Source organism: Protomyctophum parallelum, assembly GCF_964188405.1.
Source record: "Protomyctophum parallelum genome assembly, chromosome: 21".
Taxonomy (NCBI): Eukaryota; Metazoa; Chordata; class Actinopteri; order Myctophiformes; family Myctophidae; genus Protomyctophum; species Protomyctophum parallelum.
Genome location: NC_139713.1, coordinates 33,158,725 through 33,176,287, shown reverse-complemented (window position 1 = coordinate 33,176,287; position 17,563 = coordinate 33,158,725). Strand labels below are relative to the sequence as shown.

Sequence of the window (17,563 nt, the reverse complement as noted above, 5' to 3'; positions counted from 1 at the left end):
ATAAAAATAAACAAACAATGATCTACATTTACTACCTCCCTTATTAAATCTGACCAAATTTTCCAGTAATTACATAAACATTTACAATTGGGATTCCAGTCATATTTTTGAAATGTAAGTCATCATGAGCTAACCGCTGTAATCACAGTAGCATACGGTCGGTACATGATGTGTTGCATATTTAGACCATTTTAAGTTGCCTTTACAAATAAAACATCCTCTTTGGTTGTATATATTCAAAACCACAGACATTATTGGGCCCAAGTGGCGGACAACTGCAAGTGGCGTTGCTAGTTTAGAACCAAAACTTGTTGGTGTTGGTGACCCCCGCTGTTTAACCATGATATATGAACCCTAGCGTCATGCTTCTGGGCAAACATTCAGAGAAAAAAATTAGGACCAAATACAATCTCTCTTTGCACCCAGATTATGTGCCATTTAACAAGCAAGAGTGGAGATGGACACGACACCAAGGCCATGTGCTTTCATAAGAGCATACGGTCACACGCACAAATAACAGATTAGATTAAACAAAAACATCAGTGCCAGCACACCGGAGTACCACTTCTTATGTTACTTTATGCTTTTAATTTAATGATATTTTATGCTTTTGAATTGTTTGCTTTGTAAAGCACTTTGTGCTGCATTTATCATGAAAGATACTATATAAATAGTTTATTATTATTATTATTGTAGGCTATATTTGTAGATCCCATCCCAGATCGTTTTAACTCACACACCAAGCTATGGTTTTAGATTACTGTATTAATTCACTTTTTAGATCAATAGCACAGGTCTCATACATGTAAACAGATCTGCAAAGCATCAACCTGACATCCCTGGGCAGTACTTCTGCTACAGGAATCAGAAGCAACAGTTAGGACTGACGGTCCGCCAACAGGCGAACCACCATCCGTCCCTGCCCCTGCCATCCGGCTCCCTATCCGATGCTCTTAGTCGAATGTCCTGCTTGGGGTCCAGAGTGTTCAAAGCAGGCAGAGTCGCCTGAATACCGCAGCTAGGAATAATGGAATAGGACCCTGGTACTATTTTGTGGGTTTTATTATCTGAACTGGGGCCATGATTAAGAGGGACGGCCAGGGGCATTCGTATTGCGCCGCTAGAGGTGACATTCTTGGACCGGCGCAAGACCAAAGCAAAAGCATTTGCCAAGAATGTTTTCATTAAAACATTTCTGTGTGCCGTTAAAGCCAAAAGTAGGAACACCAGGTTGTTGTCCATTTCAGGGATGAAATTGAAACGATTGCAAAGATTCAATCAGGAGTTCTTCTGAATCCTAATCAAATTAAAGAAATGGAAATGAAAAAGACTAATGTTGGGTTTTATAAATAACAATGTCAACTTGTCAAGTATTTGTAACTAAAGATTAGGTCCATATTATTTTTGTCTGTCGATGTGTGTATGCTGTAGTTATCCTTCCCTAGAAGTCCAATCGTTTGATTCCCATTATGTTATGATGATGTGCAGTGGTCGGTTTTCAGTGATTTAACAAAATAGTTTAGCCCAGTGGTTCTCAAAGTGGAGTCTAGTGAACCTCAGGGTTCCTTCAGGGCAGTTCCACATGGTCCTCTTTGCAAGTTTGTAACTCTGAGAGTGTAACAAATGGAACCAAATGGGCCGCTCTGGGTCCAATTGGTTCCATTTGTACACTCTCAAGAGTTACAATACAAATGGGGGCGGCAGTGGCTCAGGGGTAGAGTGGCCGTTAGAGAGGCCGGATGGGAACCGCGAGGTTCCCGGTTTGTCCCAGGCTCCCCCAGAGTTAGTGTCGAAGTGTCCTTGAGCAAGACTCTTAACCTCTAATTGCTCCCGATGTGCAGGCTAGTGCCTTGCATGGTTTCATCTGTCATTGGTGTGTGAATGTGTGTGTGAATGGGTGAATGTAATGCACAATCCATGTAAAGCGCTTTAGATAAAAGCGCTATATAAATGCACCATTTACCATTTTATAGGGGACTTTGACATTAAAAGAGAGAACCAGTGGTTTAGTCGTAGCCGTCGTTCCATTCCATAACCTTGTCATATTCGTGGATCTTCTGTTTAATGTGAGACAGTTTATTCTTCAGGTATTCACACCGTTCCTTCTTCTCCAGAAAGGTAGCATCCTGGAAACGCAAAGCAGAGGGTCACGTCAGTGTTCCTCTCAAGATGTTGTGGTGTGAAGCCGTGTGAATCCGGAACATGAGGAAACATTGAGGAACCAGGAATTGGTTCCATCACATTTGGAAGCGTTTCTGGAACCGGTTTGGTCACACTGTCAGAGCTGGTATGTAGACTTTGTGTCTGCTATACAATTACACGTACAATACCAGTGGTTCTCAAATGTTTTTAATTTCAACTCTGAGAGAGTACAAATGGAATCAAATGGAACCCTTAACTTACGGAAGGGTCTATTTGGTTAGATCTGTAAGAGTCCATTTGGAACCCCCGATATAGGAATCGTTAAAGGGAACCGTTAAGGAATCAGAATCGTTAAAACTCCAACCCTAATACTAAGCTGCCATTTGCCGAATACATAATAAACATTACTGAGGACAACATACAATCTGATTTCCTTCTGTGGAAAATCTTCAGTTTTCCAGTAATTGTTTTTGTTTGTGCGTGCAACCAAAAATAATTTCCCCACAGCTTCCCTCTCCCATAAAAATGAAGATGAATTTCATGCCACAGCAATGTTTGTTATGCATGAGGCTACAAGCACGCACCACATAGCTTAGAAGCAGCATTGTACACATTTCTCATTAAGACTGACCAGAATAACAATATATTTGATCATCGTTCAAATGTAATAGAAGCAGAGAGATCTACTAACCTTAGGTTAAAGTGTAAAGATGTCCTGAACATGTATCTAGCTGCCCAACTACTTACTGGCTGGTATCAAAGTAATAGATAAACACATTGCTTCCACTAATGCATAATATATATATATATATACTATACGGTATATGTCTTAACTACTTGAACCCCAAGATCTTTATTCCTGGGGGCTTATGTTCACCAAGAAATCTACAAGTTCAAAATGCGTCACAACATGAAGCATTTTGGAGCTTGAAGATCGGCTTTCTGACATTCTGTGTAGAGGGAAAAAATAATGCACCAAGTACAGTGCTGTGCAACTCCAGAACAGGGCTGCCAATATTGGACTGTGAGAACAATAGATGGAGACAGGAAAACAACTCACCGTCTTTTTACGCTGGTACTCCTGAAGTATTCTGTTAATGCGATCATACTCCTAAAACAAAAAAATACTTACATTTATGTCACGTAAACCACTTAAGCCCCGTTTTACACTTTGGCTATTCACAAATTGTCGATCTACAAGCTCACAATGCGACTGATTACAGTCATTTGGATTCCATAGAAGTCAACATGTCATGCTTGTGAGCTTGTAGGTTTGCCATTTTCAAAAGATTTTGGAAAATGTCGAAATATTTTGGCAAATGTTGGCCTGTAATAATGACATTCCACCACACACCAGGGTTAATGTGGTTCAATTATAGAATACTATAACATGTTTGTTTGTCATCAAAATTGTTGACGCACTGTCTAGCTAGGAAGTTGAGTGTGGGTGGAGGGGAAATGCAGCAGGAACCAGGAAGTCTCGGACAGGGCGGACATGAGGTCTTAACTCAAACAACTAAATGAGAGTGGTAGGGAACTCCATGTAGCTACAACTTCATGAGCCTGGCAGAAATCAGCCCATGGTCTGTCTTCGTCCTGCCTGCGTGTGTAATTCCCAAGCCAGTTGTTTTTGGGAGTGCACACTTTGGTTTCTACTGGTGATTCCACCACTAAAGACAAATAATAAAACAGAACTCTCCACATAACTGGAGGTGCAGACTCATTTGGCCTCACAATGGTCATAGAAGACACTAGAGTGTCATGAAAAACAAAGTGCCATTACTGTGTAGGCTAAGTATCTGATATCTCTTCCCCATGCACAATGCAACCTCCTGTACCTGTTACTTCCGCATAATGATTATACTTTGCATGCACTATTGCACTTTGTATTTACAGTAGTCAAGTACACACTTTCAAAATGTTTAATACAAAAGCTTGTAGATCGGATTTTGTTTTTGCTATTTGTCATACTACTAAGTATTAGCCCATAATAGCAAATCTGCAAGCTTGTGAATTAGTGTCTTGCTATTTTTGAAACATATTGAAAGTGTTAATATTCAAAGTGTAATTTAAGTACTGATTTAGTAGGCATTTGTAGAATTAGCCCACGGTCTTAATGGGCTAACTGACTCACTACATCAATACGTTTATGCTTGAAAGACTAAGGGGTCAGAGGTCAGGGAGAAATGAACTGAACCAATCACCATCTGGTTGTGAGCATGCTGGGGTAAGCTGTGCATCAGACTGTCCATCTCCTCAAACTTCTTGACTGTGGCCTGCACGTCTGAGTGGATCTCCTTGTACTCTGCATACTGGTCATTGAACACAGCCCGGTACTGGTCGCGTTCATCGTCTGACCGGACGGTCGGGTATTTACTGCAGGACATGAAGAAATGGAAGTTACACAAAATGTGGAAATGCTCTACCAACAGCCTTGATGACCACCATTCATTCATTTTTCCCATAGAGATTTACACAAATATTTATATCAATTATTTTAAGCCTAGAATCAAGCCATCCAGGATCCTGGTGAGTCATGACCATAAAACATTTGAATCTGTGAAAAAAATGAAAAACGCTAAACAAAAGGTACCGGTATTGAATAAATGTAGTATATCATAATTAAATATTCAATTATTATTATTATTTTCACAGAATCAAAGGTTTTATGGTCATGAATCACCAGGATCTAGGATGGATGGGATAATTTATTCAATATTTTTGCAAATCTCTATGGGTTAAATGAATTGGAGTTTTCAGTGTACTCTGCATGCGTCAGAAGCTGCATTATTATGGAAGTGAGACATGGGCCCTGAAGGTGGAGCACGAAGAGAAGCTTAACAGAGCAGAGATGAGGATGATCAGATGGATGTGTGGTGTGTCACTGAGGGACAGAAAGACCAGTGCAGAGCTGAGACAGAGGACGGGAGTGGAGGCCATTGGCGCGAGGTGACCATGGACCGTTCCCGGTGGAGGAAAGCCATATCGAGAGTCAAGTCCAACCCAGCGGTGCCTGGAAAGCGGACTTTAACCCATTCTGACAGGGCACCCATTTTGGTGTTGGCATCATGTTATGCTTTAGCTATTGAAAAATAGCAGATCTACAAGCTCATATCGCGCCACCGAGTGGCGCGATACGAGCTTGTAGGTCTGCTATTTTTTTTGATCGAAGAGCGACTGACATTTCTAGAATCTGATCTCAGGTCAGAATGGGTTAATCAGACCAGTGTGTGTCCAGTGGAAACCTCGTATGAATCTGATCTCAGGTCAGAATGGGTTAAACCGATGATGGGTCCAGTCAGTGGGTCCAGAAAATCACGCCCACTGCTATGCTCTATACTTTTATTGCTCCTAGTATTGATGGTCTTGTGTGTCTTTATATGTCTGATGAATTGAATACACCGGACCACAATGGAAACAAGCCCTCAGGGCTTTTAGTGTTATCCTTTTAGCATTATTGTATAACCTTATGGGTATCTTTTGCAAACTGTTAAAAGTATTCAATGAATCAATACACCTTCTCATGATAACCAGAATCCTTTTGCTACACTACAACAAACATTGCTGCTAATGTGATTGTGAGAGTTGTCTCTCTTCTTCAAACTAGGACCTTTCTCCACCTTTGTATTTCAATGTAGAGACAATAGTATTAGTGTCCTTTTTTAAAGGAAGGAAGTTTTCAAAGTTTGCATTTATACTGCACAATTGCACATGTTAAGTCCAGTAGGTTTAACAGCCAATAACAATCAGAAAAGTAGTAGTTGTAGTAGGAGTGATTGAACGTGTATAGTAGCAGTAAACATTAGTAGTGCAAGTTGAATTTGTAGTATAAGTAGTAGTTGTTGTGCCCCAGCTCCAAGTGGGGTACGTAAAGGACCACTTCACCACTTTTCAACTTGTCTTCATATAATTGGTCCTCACTATAGTAATGTTCATGATAAAATACCACAATGTTTTCTACTCAGTCTGTGTCTCATAGCAGGGCTCTGGGCAGTTCAGAAACCCGTCCACCAGTGACATCCTTGTGGGTTTCTGAACTGCCCACAGCCGTCCTATGAGACAGACTGAGTAAAGAAAATTGTGCCATTTTGTCATGAATATTAGTGAGGAGTGAGGACCAATTAAATGAAGATAGGTTGAAAAGTGGTCCTTTAAGTAGATAGTAGATACCGGTATACAGATAAAAGTACATGAAGTGTGATTAGGAGAATTTTCTCCCTCTGCTGGTGGCTAATAGGCAAATAATAGAGTAGAGGCCAGATTTCCAAGCATGTGGAACATAATATTTGTTTACACAGTGCAGTGTTTAGTACCTCCTTACTCACTTCAATGTGTGTTAAATCATTTTGCACTAAACCGTGACTGAACACATCCATCTTCTTTTAGCGAGTGACTCATTTAATTGGGTTGTGTGTGTTGTTGTGGTGTGAGGAATCACTCACGCTATGTAGTCAGGCATGACCACAGGTTTGGGAATGTGTCCTGAAGGTATGGCTCCCTGGAGCACCTTGGCGTGGGCTGCCTTTTGGTGGGGGGCTGCTGCTGGTACAAAGTCCACCGTGGACCTCTGGAGCGGCTCTGCTGGGCCTTTGTAAATAGGAGCTGGAGCTGCCTACACAGGGATGCACACGCAGATTAGACACACCAACGGACCGACATGCGGAAACAACGGTCGGACATGCGGTATATATGCCCATATATGGGCATGCTGATATTCCCATACATGGAGATCCCTTTATCTGTCAGCCTTGTCCTGTTTATGCCCATATATGGAGAATTGGAGATCCCAGGTCATCAGTGTCTGCCCATATTCAGTATGGGCATCCCCACTTTTTTGCACAGCATTGTAATTCAGTCGTTAGTTCGAAAGATAAAGACAGACGAACAAACACACAGGCATAAATATCTTGGTAACAACTAAAAGTACTGGTGGACTCTGCGACAACGAAAAGCGAAAAGAAAAAAAAGCTCAACACAATCGAGGTCTAGTTAGTCGTGGGCAGAGTAATTTAGTAAGAGAGTGGTGACACGAGCGTTGACTCCCATTGTAACAATGGAATGCTCATTCTATCTCAATGGGATAGTTCCAGCCATAGGAGCAATGTACGGAACTATAGCCCATAGGCACCCGCTTTGCGGCAAGATCAAAGCGTGTCGCTACTCTCCTACTCTACACTCTGGTCGTGGGCAAATGCACAAAACGAGCGAGCGTGCGACAATTTCACGGGACCGCACTAAATAAATACCCTTGTGTTATCGACCCTCGACTTATCTGCGCATACAGAAAGAAACGCAGGTCTCTTGGAAATGAATTACTAGGCGCGTTCATTGTTGCCCATCTGAAAAGGGCTTTATTCTAGCATAAAAGTCAGTCAGTAGTACTAGTAGTACTTACTGTGATGCGTGCTGCGTGCACCTCAGCAGGCTGCATCTGGGAGTGTGTGAAGAAAAGGAGTTGGAACAACGTTAGACCACCTAATCATCTCATCTGATAACAACATCTCCCCCTCTCACCTCATTATCAGTCAAAAATGGATAACCACTACTCCCTTATCTCCACTGTTGCCAGATTTAGTGAGAGAAAGAAGCAGTCACGTCAAGATATCTTGACAAAGATATTTGGAATATATATATATAAAAAATGGATATAAGCCCAAATAACTATACTTTAATAAAAACCACCAATATTTCAAAGCAACTTTACAGAAAAAACAAGCCCAAAGTCGCTTATAATAAACCGACATGGCAACACTGCTTATCTCTGTCATTCCTCCACCACCCCAACCCCCGTTCTTTCCATTGTCTTTCTCCTCTATGCTTTACTTTCAGTGCGAACTGTCATGCTCGACGGACCCCCAAGCCAAAATCATCCACTCATTCATTCATCCATCCATTCCCCCATCACTTTTCCCACCCATCCACTCACTCCCTCCCTCATCCCTTCATTCTCCGATTCCTCTCTCCACTGACGTCCATCACAATATCCTTTCTTACTTACTGAATAAACAACTCAAATCTGGTTCTGTTTGAAGGCGTGGTGTTTCACTAACAGGTGAAAAGAAAACAATAGCTCAGTGGGGTTCCAGGGGGTCCCGCAGCAAAATGAGGAACAGTTTAACCCATTAAACCAGGCCTATTTCAGGCCTATTTCATACTTCGGCTATAAGAAAACAGCCGATCTACTAGCTCACAGTGCCTGAAAGGTTTGGGAACCCTTGGCGGTAAATAATGTCTTCCCCCTTCTCCACTCCCTCCATTGGCTCCCAGTCGCTGCCCGCACAGAGACCCTACAAACCCTCCCGTGTGCTCAGATCAGACAACGCAGGGAAGCTGGAACGCTCCACACATCCCAAACTCTTCTCCCTTCTGGCTCCAAAACTATGGAATGCAGTTCCCAATGCCATCATAACTGCAGACTCACTCCCAATCTTCCGCCGTAGACTGAAAACCCACCTCTTCAGACTCAATCTTGGCCCATAGCACTTGCCCTAGCCTTGACGACCTTACAGGCTTATGCAAAGGCTCAACTTACGTAACTTAGATAGCATTTTATGTAGACATAGCACTCTAGTGTATATGCATTGTTTCATTATATAGATATTCCACTGTTAGGTTCTTAGCTTACGTATGAGTCTTTGATGACTATTTTTATGAATTTGATGTATTACCATGTTTTTGTTCTTGCATACTGTAAGTCGCTCTGGATTTAGCCTCGGAAACCCAGACGATCGCTCTCTGCTGATTTCTGATTATCTGCACCTTTGTTAAATTGACGCACACACGCACACACTCCTCTCTCTCTGTCGCTCTAATTAATTAGTCTAATGTCGCGCAGCTGTGTCTACTCTAGATTCTCCCGGGCGATCCTGCCGGGAGCTGCCTATGCCACAGAAAGCATAGGTGGACCCCAGGCTACTCTGGATTAAGAGCCTCTGCTAAATGCCTGCATTGTAAATTGTAATGTCATCATACCTGCAGGCCGTACTTCTCCCGGTATTTGCGAGCAGACTCATGCCTCCACAGCTTCAGACACACTATGGCTCCTATGAGGTAGATGACCATGGTGACAAACAGGAAGATGATTGCCGCCACCTGGCCCGCCTCCGTTCGACAGAAGGCCCCGTTGATGCCATTGTTGAACACCGGGTAGGAGCAGAGGCCTCCGCGGGTCGTGTCTCGCACGTAGACAATCCCTGGCAAAAACAAATAAGAGATTATGGGGCATAGTCATTTTATATTATTTATTTACTTGTCTGGGAGTCCCCAGCAATTATGAGGAACTATGATACAAATTATAAAATGCTTTGTCATGTGCCGTAATTACCAGTATAAAACAATATATTTATAGAGTGCTAATAACTGTAATTATACTGTGTTATAAGCAGATAATACATTGGAGACATGGGCTTCTATAAAGTGTAATGCAGTGTTAAAGTATATTATTGGGGCCCAGGCCGTAGCGTAACGGTCTGGGCACCGGACTGGTAATCCAGTCGCAGTGTGCCGCGGGTTCGACTCCCGGACCCGACACGGCCTTTACTGCATGTCATCCCCCCATCTCTCTCCCGTTTCCTGTCAGCCTACTGTCTGTCCCTTCAAAAATCAATAAAAGGCGTAAGCCGCAAAAAATATCTTAAAAAAACAAAACAAAAAAGTATATTATTGGCTTCCGGTTGCTGCATGCATGCACCCTGTCCAGTACAAAACTGGTGTTGACGTTACAAGGCAACCAAAGGCATGGCAGCCACCTCAAATCCATTCCCACTCCCTTAGATCAGGTAACACAGGAATGCAGTCCAACCTAAGCCTCCCGTAAAACACTCTGGACAACACTCCACACGTCCCAGACTCTTCTTCCTTCTCTAAAACACCCTGGATACTAGCACTCGAAACATCCGGTCACAGACTCTTCTCATTTCCCTAAAACACCCTGGACAACACTGTCACTCCACACGTCCGTTCCCAGTCTCGTCTCCCTTCCCTAAAACACCATGGAGGACAACACTCCACACGCCCTATAGACTGCTTCCTGGACAAGAGCGTCTGCTAAATGTCCAAATTGTAATAGCCTGATTAATTATACGCCTTAGTTGCATGCTGCCGTCGCTCTGTGCCGCTTTGTGAGCTTGTAGATTTCTGGTGTTCCACACCGTGCAACTATGTATGAAAATCTTTACTGATGATTGTTGTTCTGACACCGATACCAGTGTCAGAAAAGCTGTCGATACTGCCTAAAATGCTCGTATCAGTATTGACAAAAACTGTAGGCCAGTTTATGCCGATCCGATCACATGATGATAGTGTAATATTTTGAATGTTTCAGTTGATGTTGCATTACTGTTTTATCGTCTTACTTTACCATTTACATTATTTTACTAACTTGTAGGTGCACAACAATTATGATTGGAATTTCTATGTATTCCTAGAGCCGTGGTTTTCAAACTATGTAATTTCAAGGACCACCATGAATTCTGAGTGTACAAATGAACCACCTCAAGAAACCCTGAGGGTCCCTGGACCCCACTTTTACGATACGCAAGTTATGGAAATCGATATCATCAGGAAGGAAACATTTTTATCAGTACATCGCTATTTACTGAATAACCCACCTGCCGTCATGTAGAGCACAGCCAGCACCAGGTTGATGATAAACTCGGTCACAGGCCACCAGGAGGAGTCCAGCAGGATGGTGCGGTAGTACATGGTCATCCCCATCACCAGCATGATCACCGTCACTATCCACGCCAGCCCGGCCACCACCAGAATAAACGGCGTCTTGGGCCCCGTGTAGTAGGCGCCGCCCGTGCCCGCTCCGTACATGCCCCCTCCGTACCCTCCTCCGTACGCCCCACCTGGTGAGGAGTACCCGAACATGTTGAACCACTCGTTGTCCTTGTGCACGTACGCACAGACACAGGCAAACACGGCAGCTCCCAGCAGCAGCTCAATGCACCCCAGAATCCTCAAGAGTCCGGCCCAGGACTTCATGTAGTCATAGCGCTGGTGGTACTCCTCCACTCGCTCGCTGTAGGTCAGAGCCGTGTGGTGGGTGCGCCCTGACAGGGACTCCAGAGGCTCTTGTGCCTGCAGCAGCTCCTTGCGGGAGTTGTAGCTGCTGCCCACCCCCGAGCCGCCCCCACCGTAGGGGTCCCGGTAGGACCCGGGGACGGAGGGCGAGGCGGGAGGCGAACAGCGCACCCCCCCGCTGGTGCCGTTATTATTGTTGTTTGTGGTGGAGGAGGAGGGGGCGGAAGAGGAGGCAGGCATGGGGGACCAGGGGGCCTTGTTGGTGCCGCTGCTCCGCCCGCTGTTCCCCCGGAAAAAGTTCTTCCAGGAGTCCGGGATGAACCGGTGCACGGGTTTGATGTCTAGGGCAGGGTCCGCTTCCGGGTCGGTGGCGTTGTCCCCTCCTCCCTCGCTGCCGCTGGGGTCGAACTCTGGTCCGACGGGGGGTTGGTGGGGCAGGGGCGGGGGTGGCAGGGGGTCTGCGCTCAGGGCGAGCAGGTGGGCTGCGGGCTGCTCTCTCAGGGGCTGCAGGGTGTAGGAGTCGTCTCTGGGTAGGGTCCCACCGGGGACCTGGTCATAGTGGGGCGCCTGGTGGGCACGCTCAGTGCGGCCGTAGAAGCCTCCTCCATAGGACATGTGGAAGGTAATGGTCCCTATGCACGCACGAACGCGCACACACACACACAATATTTTTTCAATGCGAGTCAAATTTACCCTACTTGAGCATACTACAGTGCCACACCAAAGTATCAAATGTAGCAGATTAATTATAAGTTGATTTGGATGGGATAACAGCATGAACACCACACAAAATGCTGTGTAAATACACTGGATTTAGCAAGAATGCTAATCCACCCCTAGTCCCCATTGATTCCTTAAAAATAACAGTTTTGGACATATGAGGTTACGTTTCCACCTGACAGAGACAATATGAATTTGGACTTGTATTTGGCTTACTGATTGTTTACCTATATAAGGGGCTGTCCGAACAATCTTTGCGATGATAAATAGTTGTCCTTAAATGTTATAACTCTTGGTGTGGACAGCCACACTTTAATGACTTGGGTCACTGAATTCTTAAACATCCACATTATTATCAAAGCACAGCCAGGAAGAAATAAATCAAATAAGGGAGCCCCTCCAACGTCTGTATGGCTTTCAGGAAAAAACAGGACCCCACTCGTGATGTCCAAAAGCCAGGCATTGGGGGGGTTATAGCACCCCTCAAAAGCGGTTCAGCCAGCACCAACACCCCCCAGAGCAGAGCAGAGTCAGCAGACCCCCACCAGGAGAGGAGTATTTGGGAACATTTGGGGCTACCTAGTACCAGCAGCACCCCATATAGTAGCCTATAGTGAGTGAAATTATTATCCAAGCACCCGAGAACACTCCATGCAAGCTTGTGTCAATAATACATCTTTGTGCCATGCATGACCAAATGCAACAAATTATATGCTATTGGAATAAACAGGTGCAGACTCTAGTGGCTACAAGTTTCCAGGAGTAAAACAAGCTGCAACAAAAGGCACAAAAATGTATTGTGACTGTGTGAAACAGCAAATATAACAGGATTTGTATGTGAACTATGAGGGCGGTTGAAAGATCATACATACACAACAGTGCTTGGATAGAATACCTCTTTCACACGCACGCAGTGTGAGTGACACGCAACTCGACTTACATTGGCTTGCAGATCAGAATGCAAACCTATACGAGTACACCAGCAAGCACCTGCAGGGGAACAACAACAAAGCCGTATTGTTACAACTGCTGAAAACATGGAAGTGCAGGTTGATCCTCCATCTGATTGATCGGCTGTACTGCATTACGCAATGAGTTCCAAGTTCCAACTAGTAGAAATAGAGTTAAACGTAAAAGGGGGCAAAGATGTGCTCGCAAGACGAAAATAGCTGATCTACAAGCTCACAACGCGTCGCCAAGCGACGCGTTGTGAGCTTGTAGAATAGATCACTCAGCTATATATGTTCAGGCGGCACCAACTTAGGTTACCCAATGCTTGGGATAAATTATATCAGACGGACTATCAGTGTTTGGTTTCATGGTCTGAGTAGGCTTGGATGATTATCGCGTTCTTGGGTTGTGACTCGATTAATATATACTACACAGGAACATGTTTTTAAACGTCTTTATTTTGTTTATTATCATACCAGCGGCCAGCCGCTGTCTGAATCGGTTAACTTTTACACAGTAGCCTACGATTCCACTTGCATTACAGCTGTTTGCGACACTAAAAGTTTGGACTTTGCGCGGTATTTGACCGTTAATCGTATTATGCAGGCATTGATTACTTATAGGAATATTGGAGATAGGATTTTGATAGAAATTACCGCTTACCTTGTTTTTCCTTTTCTTTTTTCCTTTCTGTCTCGCATTTCCCTAACGTCAATCCACAGGTTTCCTTACAGACTGAACCTAAACCTAGCGCTTCCATTTGCTGTTCAGGGCTCACATCCGGTATATCCCGCCTACTGTATCCGGTCAACTCCAAACACTGTACACATGGACCGTTTCCGTATCCGCTGCAGAACGGATATGCGAATCTGCAAAGTGAATTGATCCCAGTCTACCTTACAGATGTACCCACGTGACCGTGGGCATCATTGCCCATCCCTATGTCGTCATGTCGGGTGCAACATGTCCCTACCTGTGGCCAAGAAGAGCACTGACAGTCAGGAAACTGGATCTCACCTGTCGACTGATACTTGATGCAACTGTCTGATGTAGCAATATGAAACCTTTGAAGGTTCTACATTACATTCAAGGTTTTATTTGCCTCATTACTCATAACCTCATAATTATTTGCCTCATAATGTGCAGAAATGTTGGTGTGCATCAGTGCATGGCATAGCCTACTATGCTAGACTGTCTAATATAGGCCTATAATAATAAATAAACTAGAAAGTCGCAATAGAGGGTATGCGCGTGACATCATCATCATACTTGCATCATACCCGGAAGTTATTCAGGAAGTAGGGAACGCCTACTGAGTGGCAAAAAACTACTTTTCTGGCCTTGATAGCCCATACATCCAAACAGAAAAGTCCTATCTGATTGCATTTAACAACGTTAAACGACATTTTGCCAAGTCTATGCATGTGCATACCGTCTATTCTGGGAAATTGCAAATGTGGTTGCAACAACAATGTCAAGCTTTGAGTCTTCAATCTTGCATAATATGATGTTCTGCGTCACAGGCGGGACCCCAAGTTTATACGGAACGGGATTTATTACACGGCTTGGTTGAATGCTTGATTCTGATTGGTCAGTCGCCGAATTCAGCGGTGTGTTATTTCTTGATAACAGACCGCTCCGCTCTATAACAGGCCACTGACTAATCAAAGGCTCGGAGCACCTGGCTGCGGCACTGCGCTGCTTGGATTTTATGCTGTACCCAAAATGACAGCCATGTAAACTAACACACATGTAGGATACATCACTGAGGATACGTCCCAGGTGCATCCATGCAATGTATTTTTGTTTTAGTTGTTCCATTTATAGTGAGTAGTGACTCATAGGAATAGATTACGTGACAACGATGTATTTTTGTTTTAACACACAATGTCATTGAACAAAAAAAACATGCTTTCAAGAATGTTTTTTTAAACTTTTGAAGCGAGAAATAGACTCCATTTGACTCCAAATTGATCAACACTCACTTCCGTGTTTCCGAGGCGACTCATTATGCTCTAGCTGTGGGACCAACTTGGAATACTTTCATTACCGTAAGCAAGGAAATACTTTGTTTTGTTGTCACTTTTGGGTCAATTTATTAATTTGTGCAGTAGCCATGTAATAAGTGGGATAATGTATGGCTAGGTGGTCATTTTCCTTCAGGGTGATTAACTACCTCCGCTTTGCGTTGGTGGTTAATCACCCTGTCTGTGATTTATCTATCAACAATGACCACCCAATGACCATACAATATCCCTTACAATTGCCTGCTGTAATGCTTTTATTGTTATTTATCCCACCATTTGCCTCTAAGCTGCATTTTATATTGCCACTGGAAAGCACTTTGTTTTGAAAAGCCCTTTATAAAGCTTATTATTACTGATATTATTTGATAGCCAAGTCAGTTGGTCGGATCAGCAGATCTCCAAAAAACCTTGATAAAAGTGCAAATCCACTGCTGATGTCATCAACATGAACTAAAATTAGAATCCATATTTGGGCATGCCTGACATGGAACTCCATATATAGGCATAAAAATCCCACAGACAGACAGATACAGACATCTCCATATATTGGCATAAACACAGACAGATTGGCGGGTACAACGGGATGCAATAGAGCATTTCTGACTTGCATGGTTACAGCTCAAAACGAGCTTGCAGATCTGCTACTTTTGATGCTTTTTTGTGACACAGTATAGTATGATCACGTAAGGTGCTATATATAGGAAAATAAACAGAAATTTAGAAAATACACAAAAAGTTAGAATATGAGAGATAAGAGCAGGTTTCTGCCCGACAGCAATGATATGCTAAGCTGGTTGAAAGATGATGCTCATAGCAAAATCACTCTGCAATGTTTTTTCAGTCTGACCGTTTTGACCCAGAAGACAGAGGTAGGCGTGATTGCAAAGTCATGCAAGGTATACATTAGCTGTTTAACATGTTCAAGAAGCTGTCACATGGGAGAAAGTCCTGATCCAACATCATTGGGATCAACTGCTCCCCCCAAGGGTATGCCACCTCCTCCTTGGGCTGTGGCGGGAATGGCGTGGAAGCTTCCTGGAAATGGTGATGCAGTGGCTGGTGATCTTGTGTTAACAGATCCTGCTGTGGATGCTGTTGCTGGGACATGTGGAGGTACCCCACAGCCGCATCACCAGACAGCTCTGTGTAACCGTAGGACTGGTAGCGGTGCTGAATGGAAGTCTGGCTCTGTAGGTCGACAACCCTTTCTTCTACCACATCTTGTCCCGGCTCCGTGGACGTCACAGGCGTGTGGATGACACCGGGAGTAGAGGTGGTGGCTGACGCCTCCTTCTCACAGAAGGAGGATACCAGCTCCTCGAACAGTTCCTCAAATTTGTTGCACTTCCCCAAGATGGGGACACCGCCGAAGATGGACGCCATGGACTCCTGCAGGATGTCTGTACCGTGAGTCTGCTCATGGCCTTGCAGCGTGGTGTCACAGCCTTGGGGCACAGTGTCTGGGCCTTGAACCGTGGTATGTTGGCCATGCACCACAGTGTCGTGACCGCACAGCGGCAGCACATTCTGTGTGAGGCTGATGTTGTAGCGCAGGTAGCTTTCTGACACCTTCCTGCCGTTGTAGATGCCGTTGACAAACATGTGGGCGTGCTGGGGGTCGACCCGCCAGTAACCTCCTTTGCCATGCTTGTCTTTCAACCCCCTACGCACCTTCAAAAAACACTTGTTTTTTGACAGGGTGTAACGAATCGACCTCTGCCAGTTGAACTGTGTGTGTCTGTAATAACGGAAATTGGCCATGATCCAGTCATAGATGAAGGAGACAGTGACCTTGGACCGTTTGCTGGCTTGCATGGCCATGCAGATGAGTGACGCGTAGGTATAGAGAGGTCTGAGTTTGGGGTCGGTCTTGTCGTCCTCTGTACCCATCTGCGGACCTGGCTGAAGGGGAATGTACAGGGACCCGTCCCCGCTTTGTCCGTAACTCCAGTTTGTGGAGTCACTGCCGGAGACAACGGGGTTCCCCGGGCATGACGACACTACAGTAGTGACTGTGTCCCCAGCTAGCGGGCTGGATGGAGAGTGGGTGCTGCCCTGGCGGAAGCTGAGACAGTGAGGGTGTGAAACAACAGGCGGGCGACTGGGACTGACCCCATTCTGCCTTTCTGGCTCCAGACTGGGAAGAAAAATACTGAATGTCTGCAGCCAGTTGAGGCTCGTTAGACTGTCGTCTATATTATGAAGCGTATCGGTGGTTGCAGCAGTGCCATCTGAGTAAACCGGCAGCCATTTCTCTTTGGAAACGGTAGCAATCATGTCCAGCATTTATTTATATGATGATCAGATAGTGCCTTTGCTTCCAGTTAGTGAGTGCGGATGATGCAAGATGATGATGATGGAAAGTCCATTCAAATCAGCATCAAAGGATTAGCTGTGAAGCTAACAGCATGGGCTAGTGCCAGATGATGGCAACAAAGCACTCTGATATGAGAACTAGTGTCTCTGCCATTTTAAAGAGCAAACTCTGTTGTGTCACCGTGACATCATCGTGACACATTAGGGTTGAAGTGACGTTAAAAGCTTCACATCTACAGCAGCATTTCAGCTCGTTCTATTAAACACATGGAACACTCTTTAATCACTTTGCATTCGAAGCATTCCATTTAAAAGGAGGCCTATCACAGTCGTTGATGTTGATGCTGTTCCGTTCCCATTTTACATGCGTGCGGCCGTGC

The 17,563-nt window shown here is 44.5% G+C and overlaps 1 protein-coding gene across 3 annotated transcripts; it reads right to left on the bottom strand.

Annotated features, from left to right (window-relative positions):
* Nucleotides 1-1,431: 1,431 nt before the first annotated feature.
* marveld2a (MARVEL domain containing 2a) lies at nt 1,432-12,881 on the bottom strand. Of its 3 annotated transcripts, none has more exons than XM_083793134.1 (8): nt 12,762-12,881; nt 10,752-11,801; nt 9,115-9,335; nt 7,538-7,573; nt 6,585-6,754; nt 4,347-4,518; nt 3,203-3,253; nt 1,432-2,126 (listed from the first exon to the last, which is right to left on the bottom strand). In XM_083793134.1, the coding sequence occupies exons 2-8, from the start codon at nt 11,782-11,784 to the stop codon at nt 2,007-2,009; spliced, it is 1,803 nt and encodes a 600-aa protein (XP_083649260.1). In that variant the 5' UTR covers nt 11,785-11,801; nt 12,762-12,881; the 3' UTR covers nt 1,432-2,006. The 3 variants fall into 3 exon arrangements, with proteins under 3 accessions (XP_083649260.1, XP_083649261.1, XP_083649259.1); XM_083793135.1 differs by having other exon boundaries at nt 12,785-12,881; XM_083793133.1 differs by having other exon boundaries at nt 12,830-12,881.
* Nucleotides 12,882-17,563: the final 4,682 nt, after the last annotated feature.

Coding starts and splice junctions, on each gene's coding strand:
- marveld2a (XM_083793134.1), bottom strand. CDS start 11,784: ATGTCCTATGGAGGAGGCTTCTACGGCCGCACTGAGCGTGCCCACCAG. Junction 6,755..7,537: donor TGCACGCAGCACGCATCACA/GTAAGTACTACT, acceptor ATCCCTGTGTAG/GCAGCTCCAGCTCCTATTTA. Junction 4,519..6,584: donor GTCATGCCTGACTACATAGC/GTGAGTGATTCC, acceptor CATGTCCTGCAG/TAAATACCCGACCGTCCGGT.